General features: G+C 41.6%; 1 protein-coding gene across 1 annotated transcript; it reads left to right on the plus strand.

Moving 5' to 3' along the window:
• The first annotated feature begins 1,595 nt into the window (after nucleotides 1–1,595).
• On the plus strand, nucleotides 1,596–21,250 carry LOC311096930 (hydroperoxide isomerase ALOXE3). The gene is made up of 15 exons (XM_084136375.1): nucleotides 1,596–1,720; nucleotides 5,049–5,229; nucleotides 6,424–6,637; nucleotides 6,728–6,809; nucleotides 15,263–15,352; nucleotides 15,466–15,581; nucleotides 15,675–15,847; nucleotides 15,939–16,082; nucleotides 16,220–16,423; nucleotides 17,708–17,794; nucleotides 17,908–18,077; nucleotides 18,158–18,279; nucleotides 19,134–19,234; nucleotides 19,334–19,504; nucleotides 19,611–21,250. The coding sequence occupies exons 2-15, from the start codon at nucleotides 5,092–5,094 to the stop codon at nucleotides 19,788–19,790; spliced, it is 1,992 nt and encodes a 663-aa protein (XP_083992501.1). The 5' UTR covers nucleotides 1,596–1,720; nucleotides 5,049–5,091; the 3' UTR covers nucleotides 19,791–21,250.
• The last annotated feature ends 1,020 nt before the right edge of the window (nucleotides 21,251–22,270 follow it).

Here is a 22,270-nt window from a genome sequence, read left to right on the forward strand (position 1 = left end):
CTAAGCGTGATCCCAATCAGTCGACATGTCGACTACGTCTCTGTTCCCTCCTTCAGGGAACGAGGGTTACATACGTAACCGAGACGTTTTGTGAGTTTAGTTTGAAAATTTGGATTTGTGTTTAATGTTTTGAGAAAATGGGTGAAGGTTTCAAGAAATGTGTCTTAGCAATTGTGAAAAACTGAGGAGGAATGTAAGAGGTGGTGAACAAGGAGGAAGAGGATGATGATGAGGAAGAGCAGGTGTGGAGAATTAGCTAACAATTACAGATTTTCTCGCTTGCTTAAACACATTTCCAAACATCCTATTTTCAGGTCACTCAAAACCATTCACTCTTGCTGAAAAACCAAACTTTGCCCTCAGACATCACACACAAGCCCTCACAAACACACACACTACAACATATTACACACTGGTGCAATAAATTCAAAACAACATTTTCAAATCTGGTAATCTATGTTGCTATTGTGCTGATTGGTGTGTGATCAATTTTGACTCTTAGTGTTTTCACTTGGGTAATTGTGTGCTAACTGAGCTGAAGCTGTGCTGACTTGAGTGAACAATATTGAATGCTATGCTTTCTAAATGACAACATGGTCTAGGCAATGAGAAATGAAGGGATTTGTGTGTAGAGTTTTGACAGTTCAACAAATCTGACTTATGTGTCAAAACAGGGGAATAATGTTTATAGTTTAGGGAAATGGGTGTGCTTTTTGATAAATGGCGTTATGGTTTTGAAATTTTAGTTCAAAAGCCTGGTTATAGTGTTTAAGCAATCAAGAAAAACTGTAATAATAATTGTTGTCAGGGCTGGATCTGTTTTTTCCCTTTGCCTGCAAAGATGATATTGTCTGTGATGTGGACAAAGTCCTCAGGCCGGACCAGACATGATGCTGAAGCAGAATGAATCTCTCACTGACCTTGAACTCAGTTGCACAACTCTTCTGAGTGACTGTAACATGCTTTTCATTTAGAGTTTTTTTTTACTGTAACCTTTTTGGCTTTTGCAGTTTGGTCACTATTTTCACAGTAGGCTATGCAAGTGCTGAATATACAGACATTCAGTACTACAATATTCAGTCCAATACTATACTTGCAGTGCATATACAATTTTTTCACCTTACGTAAGTTGTCATTACTATACTTTTTTACGTAATTGCTAAATATGTTTACTTTGTTACAATATACTTTTTTTCTGTAACTGTGTGCTTTGGATTCTGTGTTCTCCATTTTTCTCTGTAGTGTCTAATGAATGATCTAGTGTTTAGTATTGACTCGCTGTTTGTATGATCTGAAAGCATTGTTTGATTTTGAGCACAGATAGTTTTGAGGCAATCGTTTTATTTTGCCAGAAGAGTCAGAGGTTCTCTGAATGTGGTTTTAAAATTTTGTTTTGTGTTTAAGGTTTTGAGAAAGTGAAAAACTGTAACAAGAACATAATTATTTGCTGATCCACTTAACACTTACAATACACGTAAATGGAAGGTCAAAGTAAAGCCAGCAAGCTTATGCAGACTACATAACAAGGCACAACGCAGGTCACGTGCCAACGCTTCACAAGTCACAACTCTTCAGAATTCAGAAACCATAAACGCCAGAGACACCCGGAAGAGCGCGCGCCAAGCCTCCTCACGCACGTGATTGGCTGAGGTGTGATAATGCGATAAACTGAGGTCCATCAGTGCGCTCGGCTCAGATCTTCAGCTACAGTATTGGCACGGTAAGTTCATGCAATTTTACTTGCGCATTTATTGTCTTTCGTGTTGTTTTTGTACTGATCGTGTCATGTGACCGCGTTTAAAGCATAGTTTGACAAATATTGCACCGATGAGAAGAATACCCAACGTTGTAATAATCTAATAAAATCTAATGAGATTTAGCTTTAGAGTTCATTAAGTATGCTAAGTTATATCAAATAATGTTGAAACTTTTTAAAAGAGTAAAAACGTGTTAATTATTATTTTCGTTTTGGCGTGGCTTTAGTTTTTAGATGGAATAGCCTATATTTGTTTATTTTGGCAAATAATGTATTTACAATTCAAATTCGGAATGCCGTTTTTGTGACATCTAAGGTTATATGCAAATATTTGCAAATAACGACCATAATAATGTTATAATCTTCTAAAGATCACGATGATATTACAGTTTTTCTGAAATGCTAAAACACTAAACCCCATTCTCTGAACCGAATTCTCAATAGCCTAAAACCAATTGGTCGAATACTCTTTCTGTAAATCATTAAACAAGTTCAGGTAGTTAAAACCCTGTTTTGCATATCTTTTTTCTCTTTTTTCAAAACTCATTTCACTCACTAAAATTTCTCACTGTGATGCACTTATGTTTCAAAATGCTAAACACAGGCAGACAAAAGTTAAACACAACTGCAACACAGTTGTCATCGTTTACACACAACGAGTCAAAATTGTTCACACTTATTTCTAATGATGTGATCAAACCAACTGTACATAATACAAGTCAGTTTAGAGTCCCAAAATCGACTCAAAATGTTGCACTGAATGTTGATACCAATAATGGATGGTAACAATAAAAGAGGGAGAGAAGGAAGAGTATGTGTAAAAGAGGTGGTGAACAAGGAGGAAGAGGATGAGGACGAGGAAGAGCAGGTGTGGATAATGTTGTCAAGGCTGGATCTGGCTTTAGGGTTTTTCCCTTTGCCTGCAGAGATGATATTGTCTGTGATGTGGACAAAGTCCTCAGGCTGGATCCAACAGGAACACATGATGCTGAAGCAGAACCAATCTCTCACTGACCTTGATTCTGCAGTTGCACAACTCTTTTGAGTGACTGTAACATGCTTTTCATTTAGAGTATTTTACTGTAACCTTTTTGGCTTTTGCAGTTGGGTCACTGTATTTCCACAGTATGCAAGTGCAAGTTTTCAGACATTCAATATACAATATTCAGTCCAATACTATACTTGCAGTGCATACAGTATACAATTTATTCACATTTCTACTGTAAGTTGTCATTACTATACTTTTTTTTACATAATTGCAAAATTTGTTTACTTTGTTACAATATACTTTTTTCTGTAGCTGTGTGCTTTGGATTCTGTGTTCTCCATTGATGTAGTGTCTAATGAATGATCTGTAGTGTCTAAAATATTGGCTCACTCTGTGTATGCAGGGCTCCAGACTGCGACCAAAATTTGAGTGTGTGCGACTGAATTTTACATCCAGTCGCACATGTGCGACCAGTAAATTTCATCTCGTATAGTGTGATAGTGGGCGACAACCGACGTCGCGTACGATGCTTTACGACATCACGACAAAAAGACTAGCATGTTTAATTTTTTAACGGTCCTCCATGACGGGTTCCGTCAAGAGTGAATGTGTGTGTGTGTGCGCGCGCGCGCGAGTGAGTGAGCGAGCGAGCGAGAGTGAGTGAGAGAGAGTGTGCGCGAGTGTGTGTGTGTGTGTGCGTGCGCAAGCGAGAGTGAGTGAGTGTGTGTGTGTGTGTGTGTGTGTGAGAGTGAGTGAGTGAGTGAGAGCGTGTGTGTGTGTGTGTGTGTGTGTGAGTGAGTGTGTGTGTACATGTGCGAGTGAATGTGTGTGTGAGACGGCTCGCGATGACTGTTCGTAAAGCAACGTGTAGTCTGACAATGTTTCTTGTCCAGGACATGACAAGATTTTTAGGAGTCAAAATCGTGTAATCTGACACAGTGACTATCGTAACATACAAAAAAATTGTGTAATCTGAACCAGGCATAACTATAATGGTATACTGTGGTTATAAAAGTAGCCTACACATCTTTTTCCAGCACTTCAAAACTATATCATATTTAAATGTTATTTTTAATGTGTTGACCAAAACATTTTTGTTCATCCTTTTAAAGATTGTCTCTATTTATAAAACTGAAAGTTTTTAGAAGTAGGAAAACACTTATTTTTTAAAAAAAAGAAAGACTAAATTACCATTGTAAACATAGCTGCTGAGGGAGCTTATTGGCTATTTTCACTCCCTAATATCTATTTTGTCACTCATTTTGCTTTTGAATTAATATTAAGACATTATGAATGATAATAATTAAATTGAACTTTATCTATACACCTCAAATTAAGCTCAGTGCTTTGTCATCCCACAGTGCTACCAAACACTTTCTGTAGAACTTAGTGCCGCTGCCCTCAGATGTTAGTCTGGAGCCCTGTGATAAAACTGCACCATAATTTCTGTACGCTAAGTCTATTTATTATCAAAGCATTTGTCTGTAATAGTTATTTAGGGGGAAATGTGAAGGTGTGCCCCTAAATTTTCTGCTTGCGCTCCTAAAATTTTAAGTCAGGGGCTACAGCGCTCCTAATAAAAAAAGTTAGTCTGGAGCCCTGGTATGATCTGAAAGCAATGTTTGATTTTGAGCACATATAAAATGGTTTTGAGGCAATTGTTTGATTTTGCCAGAAGAGTCAGAGGATCTCTGAATGTGGTTTGAAAATTTGGTTTTGTGTTTAAGGTTTTGAGGAAGTGAGTGATGGTTTCAAGAAATGTGTTTTAGCAATTCAGAAAAACTGTAAAAAGAAAGGAGTAAAAATACGAAAGCATAGGACTATCTGAACTACAAATAGTTAAAATATTTTAAACTTATGTGTGAAAGGGTTAATATAATGTAGCATGCCAGTTAATATATGCTACTCAGTGAGATTTTTGTGATTCATGCACCTGCGTAAATGATTATGCCCTTTTTGCCTGCTGTAAATGTAAATGTAAAATATTAAATATCAGATCTCTGGTATCAAACTCGCTGCTAGTTGGAAATTAACCTTTCTTATCACTGGATAACATTTGAATATTCTTTATACACCCAAATGTAATTTTCCTATTTTTTTTCCATTCACCCCACTGCTTCTGCTTCCAATTTGTTTGTGTTTCCGTCTTCATTTGCACATTATTTTGCTATTTTCCTTTCTAATATTTATTTTAAATGAACTACAAAGTAATCTTGAGTCCTTGTGATTTCATGGAGTCTCTTGTGAGTGTGTGTACTGTAAAGGTCTGGCTGTTTTCAACTCACACATGATTTCCATTCATAGGCCGCACCTTTTAATTATTGGGAACTAGCCTATATGCTGAGAAATGGATGGCTTTCATGTGACCATTCGAACATCAGCATCTTCTCTCTCAGGAACGTATGGCAGCGTTTGGATCTCGTTGGTTGGTACTCTGTGCGAGAGCCCTCCGGTAAAAGTGGACCAGCATCTCTTGCCAGACTCAGTAAGACATTCACTTTTTTTGAGAAGACATCACATGGCTCTGAACACAGATGAAATTAAGGAAGTTAACAGAACAGGTTTATCAGTTTGCAAATACAATGAAACCATAAGAACATAAGCCCATACAGTTTCAGAAATGAACTTTTTTATTAAGGGACAGTATATGGCTTTTACTTTCATGGAGGTATATACTTTTTGAACCACGTTAACATTGTGCCTATTTATGTCAAAAACTAAAAGTCTCATTCATTTCAAATACATACAGTAAGTAGTTGTAATGCACAAGATATTATAACACAATAAACATTAAATAATTATGTCAGATTATGTACTGTTCAAAAGTTGGTAAAAACATCAAAATCGTGAAATATTATTACAAATTAACTGTTTTCTATTAGAATATTTTAAAATGTAATTTATTCCTGTGATGCAAAGCTGAGTTATCAGCATTATTACTCCAGTCTTCAGTGACATATGATCCTTCAGAAATCATTCTAATATGCTGATTTGCTGCTCAAGGAACATTTATTGTGTGTATTTTATGTTGAAAACGGTTAATATTTTACTAGAAATAAACCCTGAGACATTTTTCAGGATTTTTTGATGTATAGATGGTTCAAAAGAACAGCATTCATTTGAAATAGAAAAAACATTTTTACTGCCACTTGATAAATAAAAGCTTTAGTTTCTTTTCTTTTTTTAAATCGCACTTACCCCAAACTTGTAACAATGTTCAGCAAGCACTTCACTACCTAACACCCTTAAACCAATGCGCTTACACACACTTGCAAGCGCACACAAAAAAAAAAACATTTTTCCCCCTCTTCATTTCTCCTCTTCTGCGGTTTGCTTTCTTATCTTATTCTCTAATAAACTTGCCATTACAAATATTATTGGCTCTTTGACAAATTGCTTTTGTTCCTCTTTTGTAAGTTGGTTTGGATAAAAGCAACTGCTAAATGCATAAATATAAATATAAATAATCTAAAAAATATAGTACAGCTCCAGTTCACTCCAGTACCTGCTAAGGCACTTTAACCCACACTAAACCCAACTAGATATGCCTATCATGTAATATATCAAATGACTGTTACAATAACAGAGTCATTCACAATGGCAGCAGTCTTTAATACTGTGATCCCATAGTAAATTAATCTAGCACAAATGCAAATGTGCTGTTTTTCTTTTGAGACAGGCTTGTACAGTTGTCATCAAGCCTAAAGAGGAAGTTGGTGTAGTGGTTCTGTTGAGACTCCGTTTGGAGGCTCAGCCTGGCTTTCCGGACCTGGACTGGCACTGTCGGGATGTGCAGGTGAGACGGAGTTCTGAGGATCCTGAGATGGAGGTTTTTCCTTGCCATAAATGGATCCGGACAGCAGATGGTTGCGTTGAGCTTCGGAACGAGAAAGGTGGGGTGTGTCTGTTTATTTTCTTTCTTTCTTAAATTATTTTCTTTACTTTATATCAAATTCTCTCAATCTTTCCCAAAATTCCTTTAGCCTGTCTGAAAAAGGAGGAAACATTAGCAATCCTAATCGATCACAGGGAGAGGGATCTCCAACATAAACAAGAGTTTATCAGGTAAAACATTTTTTACTCATCAATTAGAGCTGCACGATTCTGGATAAATTGAGAATCACGTTTTTTTTGTTTCAAATTAAGATCACGATTCTCCCACAATTCTGAATAGACAACTAAACAAAATAGCATGTAATTTACCAGAGGTTCTGAGAAATGAATTGCTGCAGTCTATTTAAAATGTTTATTTAATATGAATAAATTATTTTAAAAAATCGAGTTGAGTGAATGATTCAGTGACTCATAAATACTTCACTTGTTTCATTACTGGATGAATCAGGCTGAATCCGAAATCGCCCCCTATACCCCAAATAGAGCGTTATTTGAAGGGACAGCCATTTTTAGTGGTGTCCGAAACCGCAGTGGACGTTAATTGAGTGCATTCAGTGTATTAAGTGTTATTCAATCCCACATCGCACTGCAATAACCAGTGTACAACCGGTGTACGCTCAACGGCTCTCCGAATTCGCTCAATCCTTTCATTCACTTTTTCAAGTGAACAGTATTACAGTTTTTCTCGATTGCTTAAACACATTTCTTGAAACTATGCCTCGTATTCTCAAAACTATAAACACAAATCCATAACGTCTCACCCAATTCCCCAAACATCCTATTTTCAGGTCAAAATGAAGCTCAACACTCAAAATCATTCACTCTTGCTGAAAAAACAAACTTTGCCCTCAGACAGGACACACAAGCCCTCAAAATCACACACACTACAACATAGTCTAAGACACTGGTGCAATAATTCAAAACAACATTTCCAAAACTGGTAAGTTATGTTGCTTGTGGTTCCCCCCCTCACAAACCTTTTCACATGATGAACACAAAAGACACAACCAGTGGATACATTGGCACATTTTTATTCATACACAGAAAACGTCTCGGGTTACGACTGTAACCCTTGTTCCCCGAGAAGGGAACGAGACACTGCGTCGTCGTCGTGACGACACTTTGGGGAACGCCCCCAGCGTAACGCATCTGAAGCATGAATGAAATCTGTCCAATCCTGATTGGTGCTGCGTCATGACGTAGTAGATGACGGCATAACCGGAAGATACAAAGGGACGCCGGCACAAACACACGTTAGCTATTTGCGATGAAGCAAGCGCTCTGACCGTGATAGGTGTGGCGACGAGACGCAGTGTCTCGTTCCCTTCTCGGGGAACAAGGGTTACAGTCGTAACCCAAGACGTTCCCCTTCGAGGGAACTCGCACTGCGTCGTCATCGTGACGACACTTTGGGGAACGTAATGCCCACTATGCCACACCGTAATCACGCCCGCCCTAGTGTGAAGCTGGGAGACCAGGCACACTTAGGACGCGAGCACTCTGGCGCCAGGCGTCACAGGGAGTTGCAGACTGTAGAAACGTATGAAGGTGTGCGGAGTGGCCCACCCGGCCGCCTCGCAGATCTCCTGAAGCGAGACGCCAGAAAGGAGGGCCACCGAGGAGGCCATGCCCCTGGTGGAATGTGCCCTCACGGCCATAGGTGAAGGCAAGTTGCGCACCTGATAAGCCGTGGCTATAGCCTGGACAATCCAATTGCTGATTGTCTGTTTAGATGCAGGCAGCCCTTTCTTGGGTGAACCGAAGCACACCAACAACTGGTCTGACTTCCTCCACTGAGAAGACCTCTCCAAGTACACTCTCAGGACTCTGACTGGGCAGAGCAGGTGAAGTCTCCCCTCTTCCGCCGTCCCCTGAGGCGGAGGATGGAAAGCCTGAAGAACCACTGACCGTGCCACATTCGATGGCACCTTGGGCACATAGCCCGGTCTAGGATGTAAGATGGCCTTAACTCCGCCAGGGGCAAACTCCAGGCAAGTTGGCGTTATTGCCAAGGCCTGGAGATCCCCCACTCTCCTCAGAGAAGTGATAGCAAGGAGAAAGGCCACCTTAAGGGTCAGGTTCTTTGCCTCAGGCGACTCCAGTGGCTCGAAGGGGGCCTCAGCCAACCCTTCAAGTACCACCGCCAGGTCCCAGATTGGGACTCTGGAGCGAGCCGCAGGCCTCATCCTCCGAGCCCCACGGAGGAAACGTACAACCAGATGGTGCTTCCCCAAAGGCCCATCACCTACAGGCGAGTGGAAAGCCCCAATGGCAGCCACATACACCTTAAGTGTGGACGGGGTAAGACCGGCGGAGAAACGATCTTGGAGGAACTCCAGCACTGAAGCCACTGGGCAGTTAACTGGGTCCACCTCACGCTCTCTACACCAAGTGGAAAACACATTCCACTTCAGGCTGTACAGTCTCCTGGTAGAAGGAGCCCTGGAGCTGAGTAAGGTCTCGACAACACCTGCTGACAGGCCAGCCTCTAGGTACCGGGCCCCCTCAGGGGCCAGACCCAGAGGTTCCACAGCTCTGGCCGGGGGTGAAATATTGTGCCCCCTGCCTGCGACAGCAGATCCCTCCTCAGAGGGACCTGCCACGGAAGGCCGTCCAGCAGTGCTACAATGTCCGAGAACCATTCTCGGGTCGGCCAGCGGGGTGCTACTAAAAGTAGACTGATCCCCTCCCGGCGGACCCGCTCCAAGACTCCCGGGAGCAGAGCGATCGGGGGAAATGCGTACAGACGCAGCCTCGGCCACGTCTGCATCATGGCGTCCAGCCCCAGCGGAGCTGGATGCCTGAGAGAGAACCACAGTGGACAGTGGGACGTCTCTTGAGACGCGAACAGATCCACTTCCACTGGGCCGAATCTCACGCACATGGCTTCCACCACCTCGGGGTGGAGTCGCCACTCCCCAGGCCTCAGCCCCTGTCTCGACAGGACGTCTGCTCCCTGATTTTGGTCTCCGGGGACATACATTGCTCTGAGAGACGACAGTTTCCCCTGGGACCACAGAAGGATCTGGTGTGCCAGTCTGCATAGAGGGCGCGACCTCAGACCCTCCTGATGATTCAGATACGCGACTACAGAAGTGTTGTCCGAGCGTATCAGGACATGGTGGCCGCGGAGGTCCGGGAAAAAGCTCCTCAGAGCTTTGTAGACCGCCAGCATTTCCAGGCAGTTGATGTGCCAGGAAAAATGCCGGGTCTCCCACAGACCTCTCGCAAAGCGGCCGTCCATGACCGCGCCCCAACCAGTGAGGGAGGCATCTGTTGAAACGGTTTTCCGGCAACATGATGCTCCCAGCACCGGTCCCTGGGACAGGAACCAAGGTTTCTTCCATATGACGAGAGAACGAAGGCATTTGCGCGTTACCCTGATCATACGGAACGGATTTCCCCTCGGGGAAAACCCCTTGGCTCTCAACCACCACTGTAGGGGTCTCATGTGTAGTAGGCCAAAAGGTATGATGTTGGACGCTGCTGCCATGAGCCCCAGCAGTCTCTGAAACTGCTTCACAGTGAGGTTGTGGCCTAGCTTTGCTCTGGAGACCATCGCCCGTATGGATTCCACCCGTGCAGGAGACATTTGTGCCCGCATCGTCGTGGAGTCCCATACCACTCCCAGGAACGTAGTCCTCTGGGAGGGCGTCAACACACTTTTCTTTGTGTTGAGTCTCAGTCCCAAGCACCTGATATGGGCCAGAACGACATCTCGATGTCGAACTGCCATATCGTACGACTTGGCTAATATTAGCCAGTCGTCGATGTAATTGAGTACACGAATGCCCTGGAGTCTCAGCGGAGCCAGCGCTGCATCCATGCACTTGGTGAAGGTGCGAGTGGAAAGAGCTAGGCCAAAGGGAAGAACCCGATATTGGTACGCTTCGCCCCCGAAAGCGAACCTCAGGAACTTCCTGTGACATGGAAGGATGGATATATGGAAGTATGCGTCCTTCAGATATGAAAGCTCTAGCATTAAGTTCTGCCAGGAAGACTTAATTGTTACGTCACTCTACTTTTTATCTATCCAATCACATTCCAACACTTGTGGTATATAAGATCGGTACTTACTCATGTTTGAGTTCGCAGATGCTGACGCTTCAATTCACCACCATCCTCCCCACCTCCTCCAAATTGAATCCTTCCCTCATCCTCCTCACCATCACCAGGATGGTCCCTTCCATACCTCACGGGGGTTGGCTGCGCCCCTGCCTTGATCTTCAGGCAGGATATGCAGAGTCCGGACCCTCAGATTTCGAGCTACGGACGGGGCCTACGCCAAAGAACTTTATTGCTTGCTGGGTTGCTAATAAATGGTTAATTGTCACAGTATTTAGTCTCCCGAGTCTTTCTGGTAGAACTATCGTGACGAACCAGTCCTCGAACTGGATCTGACTCACGATGGCTGGAATTGTGAGCATCTTGAACCTGAATCTCCTCAGAGAACGATTCAAGTGCCTGAGATCTATTATTGGACGCAACCCCCCATCCTTCTTGGGAACTATGAAGTACCGGCTGTAGAACCCGGACTCCCTGTCTGGCAGAGGAACACGTTCTATGGCTTCCTTGACCAACAGGGATTGAACTTCCTGTTCCAAAACCCGAACCTGCTCTGGGCCGACCACAGTCCAGACCACCCCGTTGAACTTTGGAGGAGGGGAGCTGAACTGCAGTCTGTAACCCAGCTCTACAGTACGCAGGGCCCATGCAGATATATTCGGAAGGCATGACCATGCGCCGAGATAATCTACTAAGGGAACCAGCCTCTCGAGACTGGCCTCGGGTGTCAACCGAGACTCGTTCCTGACCCCCTGAAGCGGCTGACCGGCAGGGAGCAGTCGAGAATGATTTTCGGTGTGCGTACGCGTTCGCTGCCCAGCCGCAGGTCTTACTTGAGGCGGCTGGAGCGGCGTGCGTGCGCGGGAAATCAGTGTGGCCCGAAGCGTACTGGACGGCGGGAGCACTACACTGATTTCCCGAGAGCTCCGGGAGGGAGGCGACCTCAATCGCTCCACCCCGGGGGGGACAGCTCTCAGCGGTCCGGCCGCAACTAGGACCGCTTAGAGGAAGCTTTCTTTGCCTGAAGGACGGTCCTCAGATCGACCTTAGGCTCCAAAGGCTTACCTCGAGAGCGCCGCCTCCTTTGCCAGGCTCCCTCGGGAGGGGCGCGGGTGGCGACACTCTCTTTTTGCACCTGACGGTGCGAGGAGCTGGTAGACGGCCGAGGCTGCCCTTTAGAGGCAGCCTTCCTCGAGGAGCTGGAGCGATGGGGGAGATATTGCTGGAAGGCCGCCGACTGCTTCCTCACCTCCTGGAACCTCCCGACGACGGTCTCAACCGCACCGCCGAAAAGTCCAGAAGGCGAGATCGGGGAATCTAAGAGAAAATGTTTCTCCTTCTCTTTCATCCCCGATAAATTCAGCCACAAATGTCTCTCCACACACACCAAACCAGCCATGGAGCGGCCGATGGCACGGGCCGTCTCCTTGGTGATGCGGAGAGACAAATCGGTGGCCTTCCTAAGCTCCAGTATGTCCTCTGGAGAGGGACCCTGGCCCTCATCCAGCTCCTTAAGGAGGTCGGCCTGGTAGGCCTGCAGCACCGCCATAGTGTGCAGACAGCTACCAGCCCGCCCGGCCGCCATATAGGCCCTGCCCACCAGCGCTGATGTATCGCGGCACGGCTTAGTGGGCAGTACCGGGGCCTTAAGGGACGATGCGGCCTCGGGAGAGAGGTAGCTCGTGAGAGACCTCTCCAAGTACACGCTCAGCCGCCCCCAATACATTTGCAAAATCAAGCACTGGGGGGTTGGAGAGCCTGGCTGAATATGGTTTTTCCCACGACTTGCACAACTCATTGTGCAAGTCAGGGAAAAACGGAAGGCCCCGGCGTGGAGGTTGAGACCGGCGCTTGAAAAACCTTTCATCCAGCTTACTGGCTGGCTGGATTACAGGTTCTTCTTGTGGCCAATTAATATTTAATTTGGCCACAGCGCGGGTCAAAACCTCCACCAGCTCCTCTTGAGCGGGTGCGTGAAGCGGTGGATGGGGCTCCACAACACCCGCCTCGATGCTCAAAGCATCTGACCCCTCAGAGCCAGATAACTGAAGCATCGGTGCCTCCACCTCGCGGGAAGAAGCCGCATCGCGGGCTTCCACACGAGGCGGGAGAGCATCTGAATCTTCAGACGAGGACTGGGAAGATGACGAATCAGTCCCGAGTCCCCCTGAAAGATCCATCTGCGAGCCCCACGATCTGCGGCGCCGCGCTGCCTCAGCAACGGCGGGCCCAGAACGGCGGGGCTCGCGAGCTTGGCCGCCCTCATTGAACACGGCCAGCCGCGAGCGCAACACCCTGAGCGGCAGCTTATCACACTCGCTACAGGCGGCTCCCTCGAGAGCCGCCCTAGCGTGCTGCACACCCAGACAATGTACACAGAGCTGGTGTGTGTCCGTGCCCGATAAATAGCGCGGACACGGGTGCACACACCGTCTGAACTGCTCGCTAGACATGCTTGTGGTAACTTGATATGACAAACAACAGTAAATAGGACAAACAATTCACAAAGAGCGCTTTAGCTGAAGAGCAAAAAGCTAACGTGTGTTTGTGCCGGCGTCCCTTTGTATCTTCCGGTTATGCCGTCATCTACTACGTCATGACGCAGCACCAATCAGGATTGGACAGATTTCATTCATGCTTCAGATGCGTTACGCTGGGGGTGTTCCCCAAAGTGTCGTCACGACGACGACGCAGTGCGAGTTCCCTCGAAGGGGAACACACACACAAAAATATATTTTTTTCCTGTTTTACTCTTTTTTTTTTTTACTCTTTTTTTTACTCTCTCCTCTAATTTTTTTTTATATTTACTTACATTAAGATGTGTGTGACCAACATATGACAGTAAAAGAGCACACACAAACCATATTCTAATATGGAATTCGAATTGTATTAGATTGGTAAAGAGTGTTGGGACGTAACAGGAGGGTCTCCACTCAAGGATACAATATGATGGATACGTCTAAGAATGTTCCACATATGGTTGAAATACCATCATTTGCCTAGAAAGATAACATTCTGGGAGTCAAGACTATAAAGGAGAAAGGATGCCCTCCCTTCACTGTCACACTCTGCAGCCACTCTGTGTGACTGTACGACTACTGGCCTTTTCTTGCAAGAAAATAAACCTCATCAAAGACTATTGGAAATGTTTGTCTCTTATTCAGTGATAGAATTTTGTTTGCCACCACACCTCCCTGAAGGTTCTCGAGGCGACGGTAAAGCAACTCAAATTTGGCCTTACTCGTAGCTGAGCCTCCCTCATAGTCACACCATTGACAAAGACATGGGCAAATAGAGTGGCTTGAATTTCATCTGAGACTGCTTGTCTTCTTGTCCTTGCCCTTCCTCCTCCTCATTCTTATCGCTCTTCCTTCATGTCTTTCTGGATCCATTGTTCCAAAACGCAATAAACTGATTTGGGCCCTTTTATATATCTATTGAAGGATCTGATTGATGTGTGTTAAATTTTGACTCTTAGTGTTTCCACCTGGATAATTGTGTGCTAACTGAGCTGAAGCTGTGCTGACTTGAGTGAACAATTTTGAATGCTAGTGCTTTCTAAATGACAACATGGTCTAAGCAATGAGAAATGAAGGGATTTGTGTGTAGAGTTTTGCAGTGACAGTTCAACAAATCTGACTCGTGTCAAAACAGGGAATAGTGTTTATAGTTTAGTGAAATGGGTGTGCTTTTTGATAAATGGCGTTATGGTTTTGAAATTTTAGTTCAAAAGCCTGGTTATAGTGTTTAAGCAATCGAGAAAAACTGTGAATGAGGGAATAGTGAATGAGGGTTTAGGGGTGATTTCGGATTCAGCCTCTGCCATTTTGAACGAATCTCTTGACCGAATGGCAAATGTATTATCGCCACCTACTGGTATAACAATGTAATCGATACAATTATTATTTGAAGCACCATGTTACTTTCAGAAGGTGATATGCTCAATTATGATAGCTTCCATAGACACCATTGTTTATATCCGAACTATATTGAAGAGTTCAGATGCAAAAGCCTCTAAGTGCCATCTGAAATTTTCTTCTAGAATTATCATTTTTATAAAGCTTGTATATTTAAGTTAAGTAATTTCACTTAAATGACAATTAATAGGTAATTTGCATTGCCATTTAAGTGAAATTATTGAACTTAAATATACGAGCTTGATAAAAATGATAATTCTAGAAGAAAATTTCAGATGGCACTTAGAGGCTTTTGCATCTGAACTCTTCATTTACAGTATATATATTTTTTTTTTTTGTTGATAATTTGAATATTTGCAACACTGAAATAACAATACTTTGTGGTTGAAAAGACTGTTTGTGAAGCTGTTTGATACCTATACATGATAACTGCTCTCTCTGGGTCAGCAGCAGTGCAAATTTGAATGTTCTGGTGTGATTGTATCAAAGGTTTAACAGACAAAAGCAAACAGCTGTCATTTATTGTGTGAACGTGTGGGTGTTTGAATCTAGATTCACAATCTTTTAATGAATAATCGTGCAGCTATACTTGTCCTTCCATCTTTTTTATTAGTTAAAAAATAAGTTGTTTTATATCTATAGGTGGGGCACATTTGTTGAAGGTGGTCCTCACTGTGTAAACATGTCCAGTGTGACAGCTCTAGGACTCAATTTGAGTTACATCCGTCAACGGTATGGTTTCACTGTATTAAAGATTCAATTCAGACTAGTTTGATATTAATTCAATCTTATGTCACCTGAACTGAAATTCACAGTGGGATATTTTCACTTTGTTTGTCTGTCAGCCCAGTTAACAATGTGCACTACATAAAGGGTTTTATTGAAAGAAGAACATCTTGGAGCAGCCTACAGGAACTTGAGACATTCTTCCTTTTCAATGGAAGAGAGAACACCGTTGCCAGTATGCCAAACAAATAAATAGCATTTTACAAATTACAGTAATAAAACTATATATATATATATATATATATTTTGCTGTGCATTTTTCTTGTAGGATATGTTCAGGATCACTGGAATGAGGATGCATTCTTTGGATATCAGTGCCTAAATGGCTGCAATCCTTTGTATATCAGACAGATCCATAACCTGCCACCTAACCTGTCTGTCACTTCAGAGATGGTCAAACCTTTTCTACCAGAAGACTCATCATTGGAGCAGGAGATGGAGGTGTGTTTGTGTGCAAGTGTGACTTTTAGGGCATTTGGATTCATCACTTTGTAACATAATTGTCATTGTTTATAACTTATATTTTCCACAGAGAGGACATGTGTATCTTCTGGATTATGAAGTGCTTGATCAGCTGCCTGCTAATATTATCAATGAGAAACAGACATACTTGTCTGCTCCCTTATGTTTGCTGCATTACAACAGACATGGAGAACTGAAGCCCATTGCCATACAAGTATGGTTTTATAACGACTTGTTATTGTAATAGTCAGCAATCTGTGATTAGTTACACAAAATTCATTTTGGATGAGTTTTATTGACCAAATGAAAGCTGAAATCTTAAACAAATCTTAAACTATACTTATATTTCAGCTTCAACAGATTCCTGGTCCACAGAATCCTGTTTTCTTGCCCTCTGATGCTGCACCGGATTGGTTGTTAGCAAAGATGTGGGTCCGTAATTCAGATTTTCTGGTCCATCAACTACTTTCCCATTTCTTGCGCACTCATCTTTTAGGAGAGGTGTGCTGTACCGCTACGCTCAGACAGCTACCGGAGATTCATCCTCTACATCAGGTAGAAACAGACAATGCTCAGCCCAAAAATACAGAACAAATTAATTCATCTTCTCTGCAAAACAGTTATTTACAGAAGCCCTGAAGGCAAAGGTGAAATAATTTCCTATTTATTTTTTATGCTGTGTGAAAAATGTGTTTAAATTATTCTACACACATATTTGCCAAATAAGAAGGAAATGCATTGGTAAATTGTAATTATGACATAAAAGTCATAATTATTGCATAAAAAGTCAAAATTATGAGATTAAAGCCATAATTTAACAAAAAAGTCTTATTTTGTAAACTTTTATTTTTATAGTTATATGGAAGCCCATTTCCTCCATATACTAAACAAATATCATGCTTTGGTAAATTATAATTATGACATACTAAATCAAAATTATTCATATAAAGTCATTACACAAAAAGTATACATTGACTTTTTAATGTAATGATTATGATATTTTATATCATGATTTAGACTTTTTATAGACCTACCAATTTAGACTTTGTCTCGTAATTGTGCTTTAGAAATTTGTATTTCATAATTATGACTTACTATGTCATAATATTAACATAGTATCTCCACAGTTTTATTCAATAGCTAATTTTTATGTTGGATCAACTCAATTAATAAAAATTAAATGTTGAGTTAATACAACTTGCAATTACTTAGTAGATTATATTCTGTTCTGTTTAAGTAAAGTATGATGAGTGAACTCATATATTTAAGTATAACAAAGGTTTTCTTGTTCATTTTTATTCAAATTGATCCAAGTTGGATTTACTTAAAAATTGTGGCAAAAATGGCTCACGAATATTTTAAGTAAATTCAACACATATTTTTTTTTTCATTATGCTTATTCAAAGCATGTTTTTTAATTTTCTTATATGGGCTTCCATATAATGACTTTTTGCCATCATTTCAACTTATGTCATCATTTTGACTTTTTATCTATTAATTGTAGCTTAATATCTTATAATTGTGACTTTTTATGTCATAATTATGATTTACCAAATCATATTTCTTTCTTATGTGGTAGAAATGGTCTTCCATAAAAACCCAAAACAATCAGAAAATAATTTACTTTTCTTCTCTTTACAGACATGTATGATATAGACAATTCATTAGGCACTGAAATAAAATTAATTTCACCCGTTTTGTTTTAGCCTGCCGTTACGGGCTTTTGTGGTTAATTGATCATTTTGATGCTTTAAAGAGTTGGGCCTCACCATGAATGGACTTAAGAGTGAAAGTTTGATTTCTATAACTAAACCTATAAATTGTGCCTTTGTTTTTCAGCTCCTGATGCCTCATATCCGCAGCACACTTCAGATTAACATTCAGGCTAGAGCCACTCTTCTGGCCACAAAAGGTGTTTTTGACAAGGTTGGTGTGTTTATTATCTACTGTATACTCTGTGAAGGGAGTGACAGAGAGAATCTTATTTTAACTCCTGATTTAGTTTAATTTTATACAGTTTATGTTTCTGTTCTCTATAGTCAATAGCGTGTGGCCTGGAGGCAATTCCGCTGCTGATGGCTCGAGCAACACAACGCCTCACCTACAGCTCAATGTGTGTGCCAGATGACGTAAAAGGGAGAGGACTGGATGCACTACCTATCTGCTATTACGCTCAAGATGCTCTCAGGGTCTGGGACGCTCTACACAGGTACATCATCAGCATCCAGCATTTTCTGAATCTGTGTCTTTAGGTTTGAAGTAAGCACATGATTTGCATTTCCCATTCAGATTCGTTGCAGGCTGGATTCGTTTGTATTACTCTAATGATGAGGATGTCCAGCATGACTGTGAACTACAAAACTGGATTAGAGAGATCTTCACGGAGGGATTTCTTGGCCTCACTCACATAGGTTTGTAGGGGAATGACAGATAGGCCCTGTTTACACCTGGTATTAAGATGCATTTTAGTCGATCGGATCACAAGTGTACGACCCTATATACAGGTGTAAACAGGGTCTAAAACATTTTGAGCTTGTCCACTTTGGACCACTTCCAGGGGTAGTCGAAAACGCATTTGACCGGATTGCTTTTGTAGTGTAAATAATTATGTGGTCGAATGTGTTCGAACTGCCACAAAAGACGCTTGCTGACCCAATGCGTCAACATTACGGGAAGTGCACTAGCCAGACGGGATTTAAACTTTGTCAGCTGGAGACCTGAGTTTGGTTTGATGACGAAAAACTTACCTAGCACAATGTTCTCTCGCCATTCCCTTTTCTAACACGCACTCACAGCGTTCGGCCAGGGTGTCAGAGCAGAAAGAAAAGCTGCTGCTCTCCGTATGTTTTTCCATTGTCTCCGGTTGCATTCATATGTGAATTGCGCAAGCTTATTTTGTCCATTAGATCGAAAGATATGAAAAAACACATACATAGACCCTCCCCTCAAAGAAATCAGGACAGAAGTAGTTGAAAGAGGACAAAAGAGACGGATTAAAACACCAGGTATAAACGGGTATGTGTCTCCCTTGTTTACTTGTGAACCGATCAACCAAAACGCATCTTAATACCAGGTGTAAACAGGGCCTTAGACCACATAAAGAGACCAATATGCTTAGTGAAGACCAGGAGTCAAAGGTGAAGTCCAACAAGTTGACAGAGAGTTTACTGAAGACAAAGTTTTACTATCCATCTACTCCATATATTCTTCATAGTGATGTAAAATGCATAAAATGATCTTTGCTTTGCCTTCATATCATCTCTAGGAGTTCCACAGTCATTTCAGACCGCATATGAAATGTGCAAGTTTGTAACCATGGTGATCTTCTCCTGCTCAGCACTTCATGCAGCTGTGAACTTCTCTCAGGTATGTTTGGTTATTAATAAATGGACAGATGTTCTCCGAAACAGCACATTATGTCAACTTAGCTAATGCAAATCTACTAAATTCATTCTTCACATTTAGTTGGATTTTAACCTTTGGATACCGAACAGTCCAGCGGCCATGTCGCGCCCCCCTTCTCAGACCAAAAACTCAGTGTCTGAGGAAGATCTTTTCTCCTTCCTTCCGGAGATGAACTCCTCTTGCCACGTCCTTAGTGTCCTATCTCTACTGTCTCAGCCTGCCATTGACTTTGTGAGTGTTAACACTGGCCTCCAGAGTATCGCTGCATGAACTTTATACTGTATATTTACTGTAGGATGCAGATGTGTTATTCATCTAGCCATTACTTCCTCTATAGGTACCATTGTGCCATTATAATGAGTGGTACTTCTGCAGTGGTGCAACCGTCAAACTTGTGGAGGAAGTCCAGAGAGAGCTGAAGATGATAGCAGAAGACATCGCAGACAGAAACAGCCGGCTGATGTTGCCCTATCCTTACCTGTCTCCAGACTACATTGAGAACAGTGTGACTATTTGAGTTCACTGTCCAGCTGAAAATTGTGTCTGCATTGTATGGCCTGGTTTCACGGACAGGGTTTAGATTAAGCCAGGATTAGGCCTTAGTTTAATTAGGACTTTTAAGTGGGTTTTATAAACGTGCCTTAGAAAAAAACATTACTGGTGTGCATCTTGAGACAAAACAATGACTGTGGACATTTTAAATTATGTTAGTGCAAGTTTCTTTCAGATAAAACAGCTCAAATATGTATTTTAGTCTGGGACTGGCTTGAGCCTTGTCTGTGAAACCGGAGGTATATGTATGCACAGAGGCGGACAGAGTACACAGCTTCATTACTTGAGTAAAAGTACAGATACCCCTTGCTAAATTTTACTCAAGTACAAGTAAAAGTACTACAGTCAGATGTCTACTTAAGTAAAAGTACTAAAGTACTTGTTTTTAAAAGTACTTGAGTATCAAGAGTACAAGAGTACATTTTCTAAATATTGCATTACTACTGCCACAGTGCTTACATTGGTAAACACAGCAAACACTTGAAGCGAAAACTATCATTAACTTGTTAAGAAAATTTAAATAGTCTGGCGAGGTGGGCCACGGGTTCGGGATGCGATATTTTTTTTCCCAGGATGGTAGGGGAAGACTCATGAATATTCATTTGGGAAGTCATCCCTGATTGGTCTGATGACCTACCCCTAACCCCACCTCTAAACCTACCCGTCACTGGGGGTCTTATGACCTCCCTAACCCCGCCCCTAAACCTACCCGTCACTGGGGTTAAGACCAATCAGGGATGATTTCCCTAATGAATATTCATGAGTCTTCCCCCCATCCTGGGGAAAAAAATACATCTATTCATTATTCATTCTATACATCTTCATCCATTGTTTCGTCCATGGTTTCGTCTCTTATCTAAATCTGACCATGGAGTTGACTTTGGCGGAAAGCTGAAAGTGATTGCTTATAGGCTGTCCCAATCAGTGGCGCCTGCACAATCCAATCACATTTGAGAGGGAAACAACAAATTGAGGGTTTCCGAGATGTTTCTTTTTTTTTTTTTTTTTTTTTAAGTATCGGGTACTCACGGTTATGGATAGAAATGTAGTGGAGTAAAGAGTACAATATTTGCCTCTCAAATGTACTTGAGTAAAGTCATGAGTACTCCCCAAAAATGATACTCGAGTAAAGTACAGATCCCTCAAAATTGTACTTAAGTACTGTACTCAAGTAAATGTACTCCGTTACTGTCCGGCTCTGTGTATGCAACTAAGTCAGGTAGAAGTTTTGTCTTAATTTCAGCTATACTTACATTTACGGCTTTAAAAGTTTGATGTTTGATATTTTGGGCTTGCTTTCAACAGTACGCTACTGTTGATTAAGAATCAACTATGCTGTGTTTATTACATGTTCCAATGAAGAATATATGCATCATTCATTTTTCAAAGAAAATACAAATAAAAAGTAAGGTCATGTCAAAAGAAGATTTTAGTCTGTTTGTCATTGATTAACCTAAAATTAATCAGTTTACCCTAAAAACCTGCTATAACAAAAAAATGTGCAGCCATCACTCCCGGCATTAATGGAAATACAGAGTTCTGTCATGAAACTAGATGGCACAGGCTGATAGGTCCTTAACTCAATCTGCTTGCAGTCACATCGGCTGCATCCGAAATGACATACTTCCCTACTAGTAGGCACAAAACAATATGTGACAAAAGAAGTTTGTCCGAATTCACAGTACTCATAAAAGAGTAGGCAAAAACTACCCGGATGACCTACTTCTTCTGGCGAGATTCTAAAGTGTGAATATGATGGACACTTTACTATCACATAGTTACACTTTATTGTAAGGTGTCATTGTTACAGTGTTATTATATATTTAAGTACTGAGTAATAATAATTAACTACATGTACTTACTATAGGGTTAGGGTAGGATTAGGATTTAGTTATGGTTAGTTGCATGTAATTATGCATAATTTGCTGTTATTGCTATGGTAAGTAAATGCAACATGTAACAAGGACACTGTAAAATAAAGTTTCCAATTTTTGTATTTTTTATAATACAATTATATTTCATTTAATCATTTTTAAAGCATTAAATCATATTTTCATTGTTCCTTAATTTGACAAATTTACAAAATTGTTGGAAATCATGCACATAAAAAAAGGTATTCTGTTCACAGGTAGGATTTACCTTGATTTTTTTGTTTTGTTTGTTTTCTTCACACATCGTCTGTCTTGTATTTAATCTCTGTTCTTAAATGAATAGGCTAGTACTTTTAAGATTAAACGCCTGGGCATGAGACCAAATAAAATCTATGCATAAATTGCATTTAAAAATTAACAAAATAAATGAAAAGTTATGTTGTTGTTGTTGTTGTTGTTTTTTTTTTTTTGGTTTTTAAATATACCGGTATGACCTAAAAAAAAATAAAAAAATCTACAAATCTGTAAATTTTAATGAAAAACAACCCCTGGTACAAAATAGTGGCAGAAAATG

Source organism: Abramis brama (assembly GCF_963993115.1).
Source record: "Abramis brama genome assembly, chromosome: 15".
NCBI lineage: Eukaryota > Metazoa > Chordata > Actinopteri > Cypriniformes > Leuciscidae > Abramis > Abramis brama.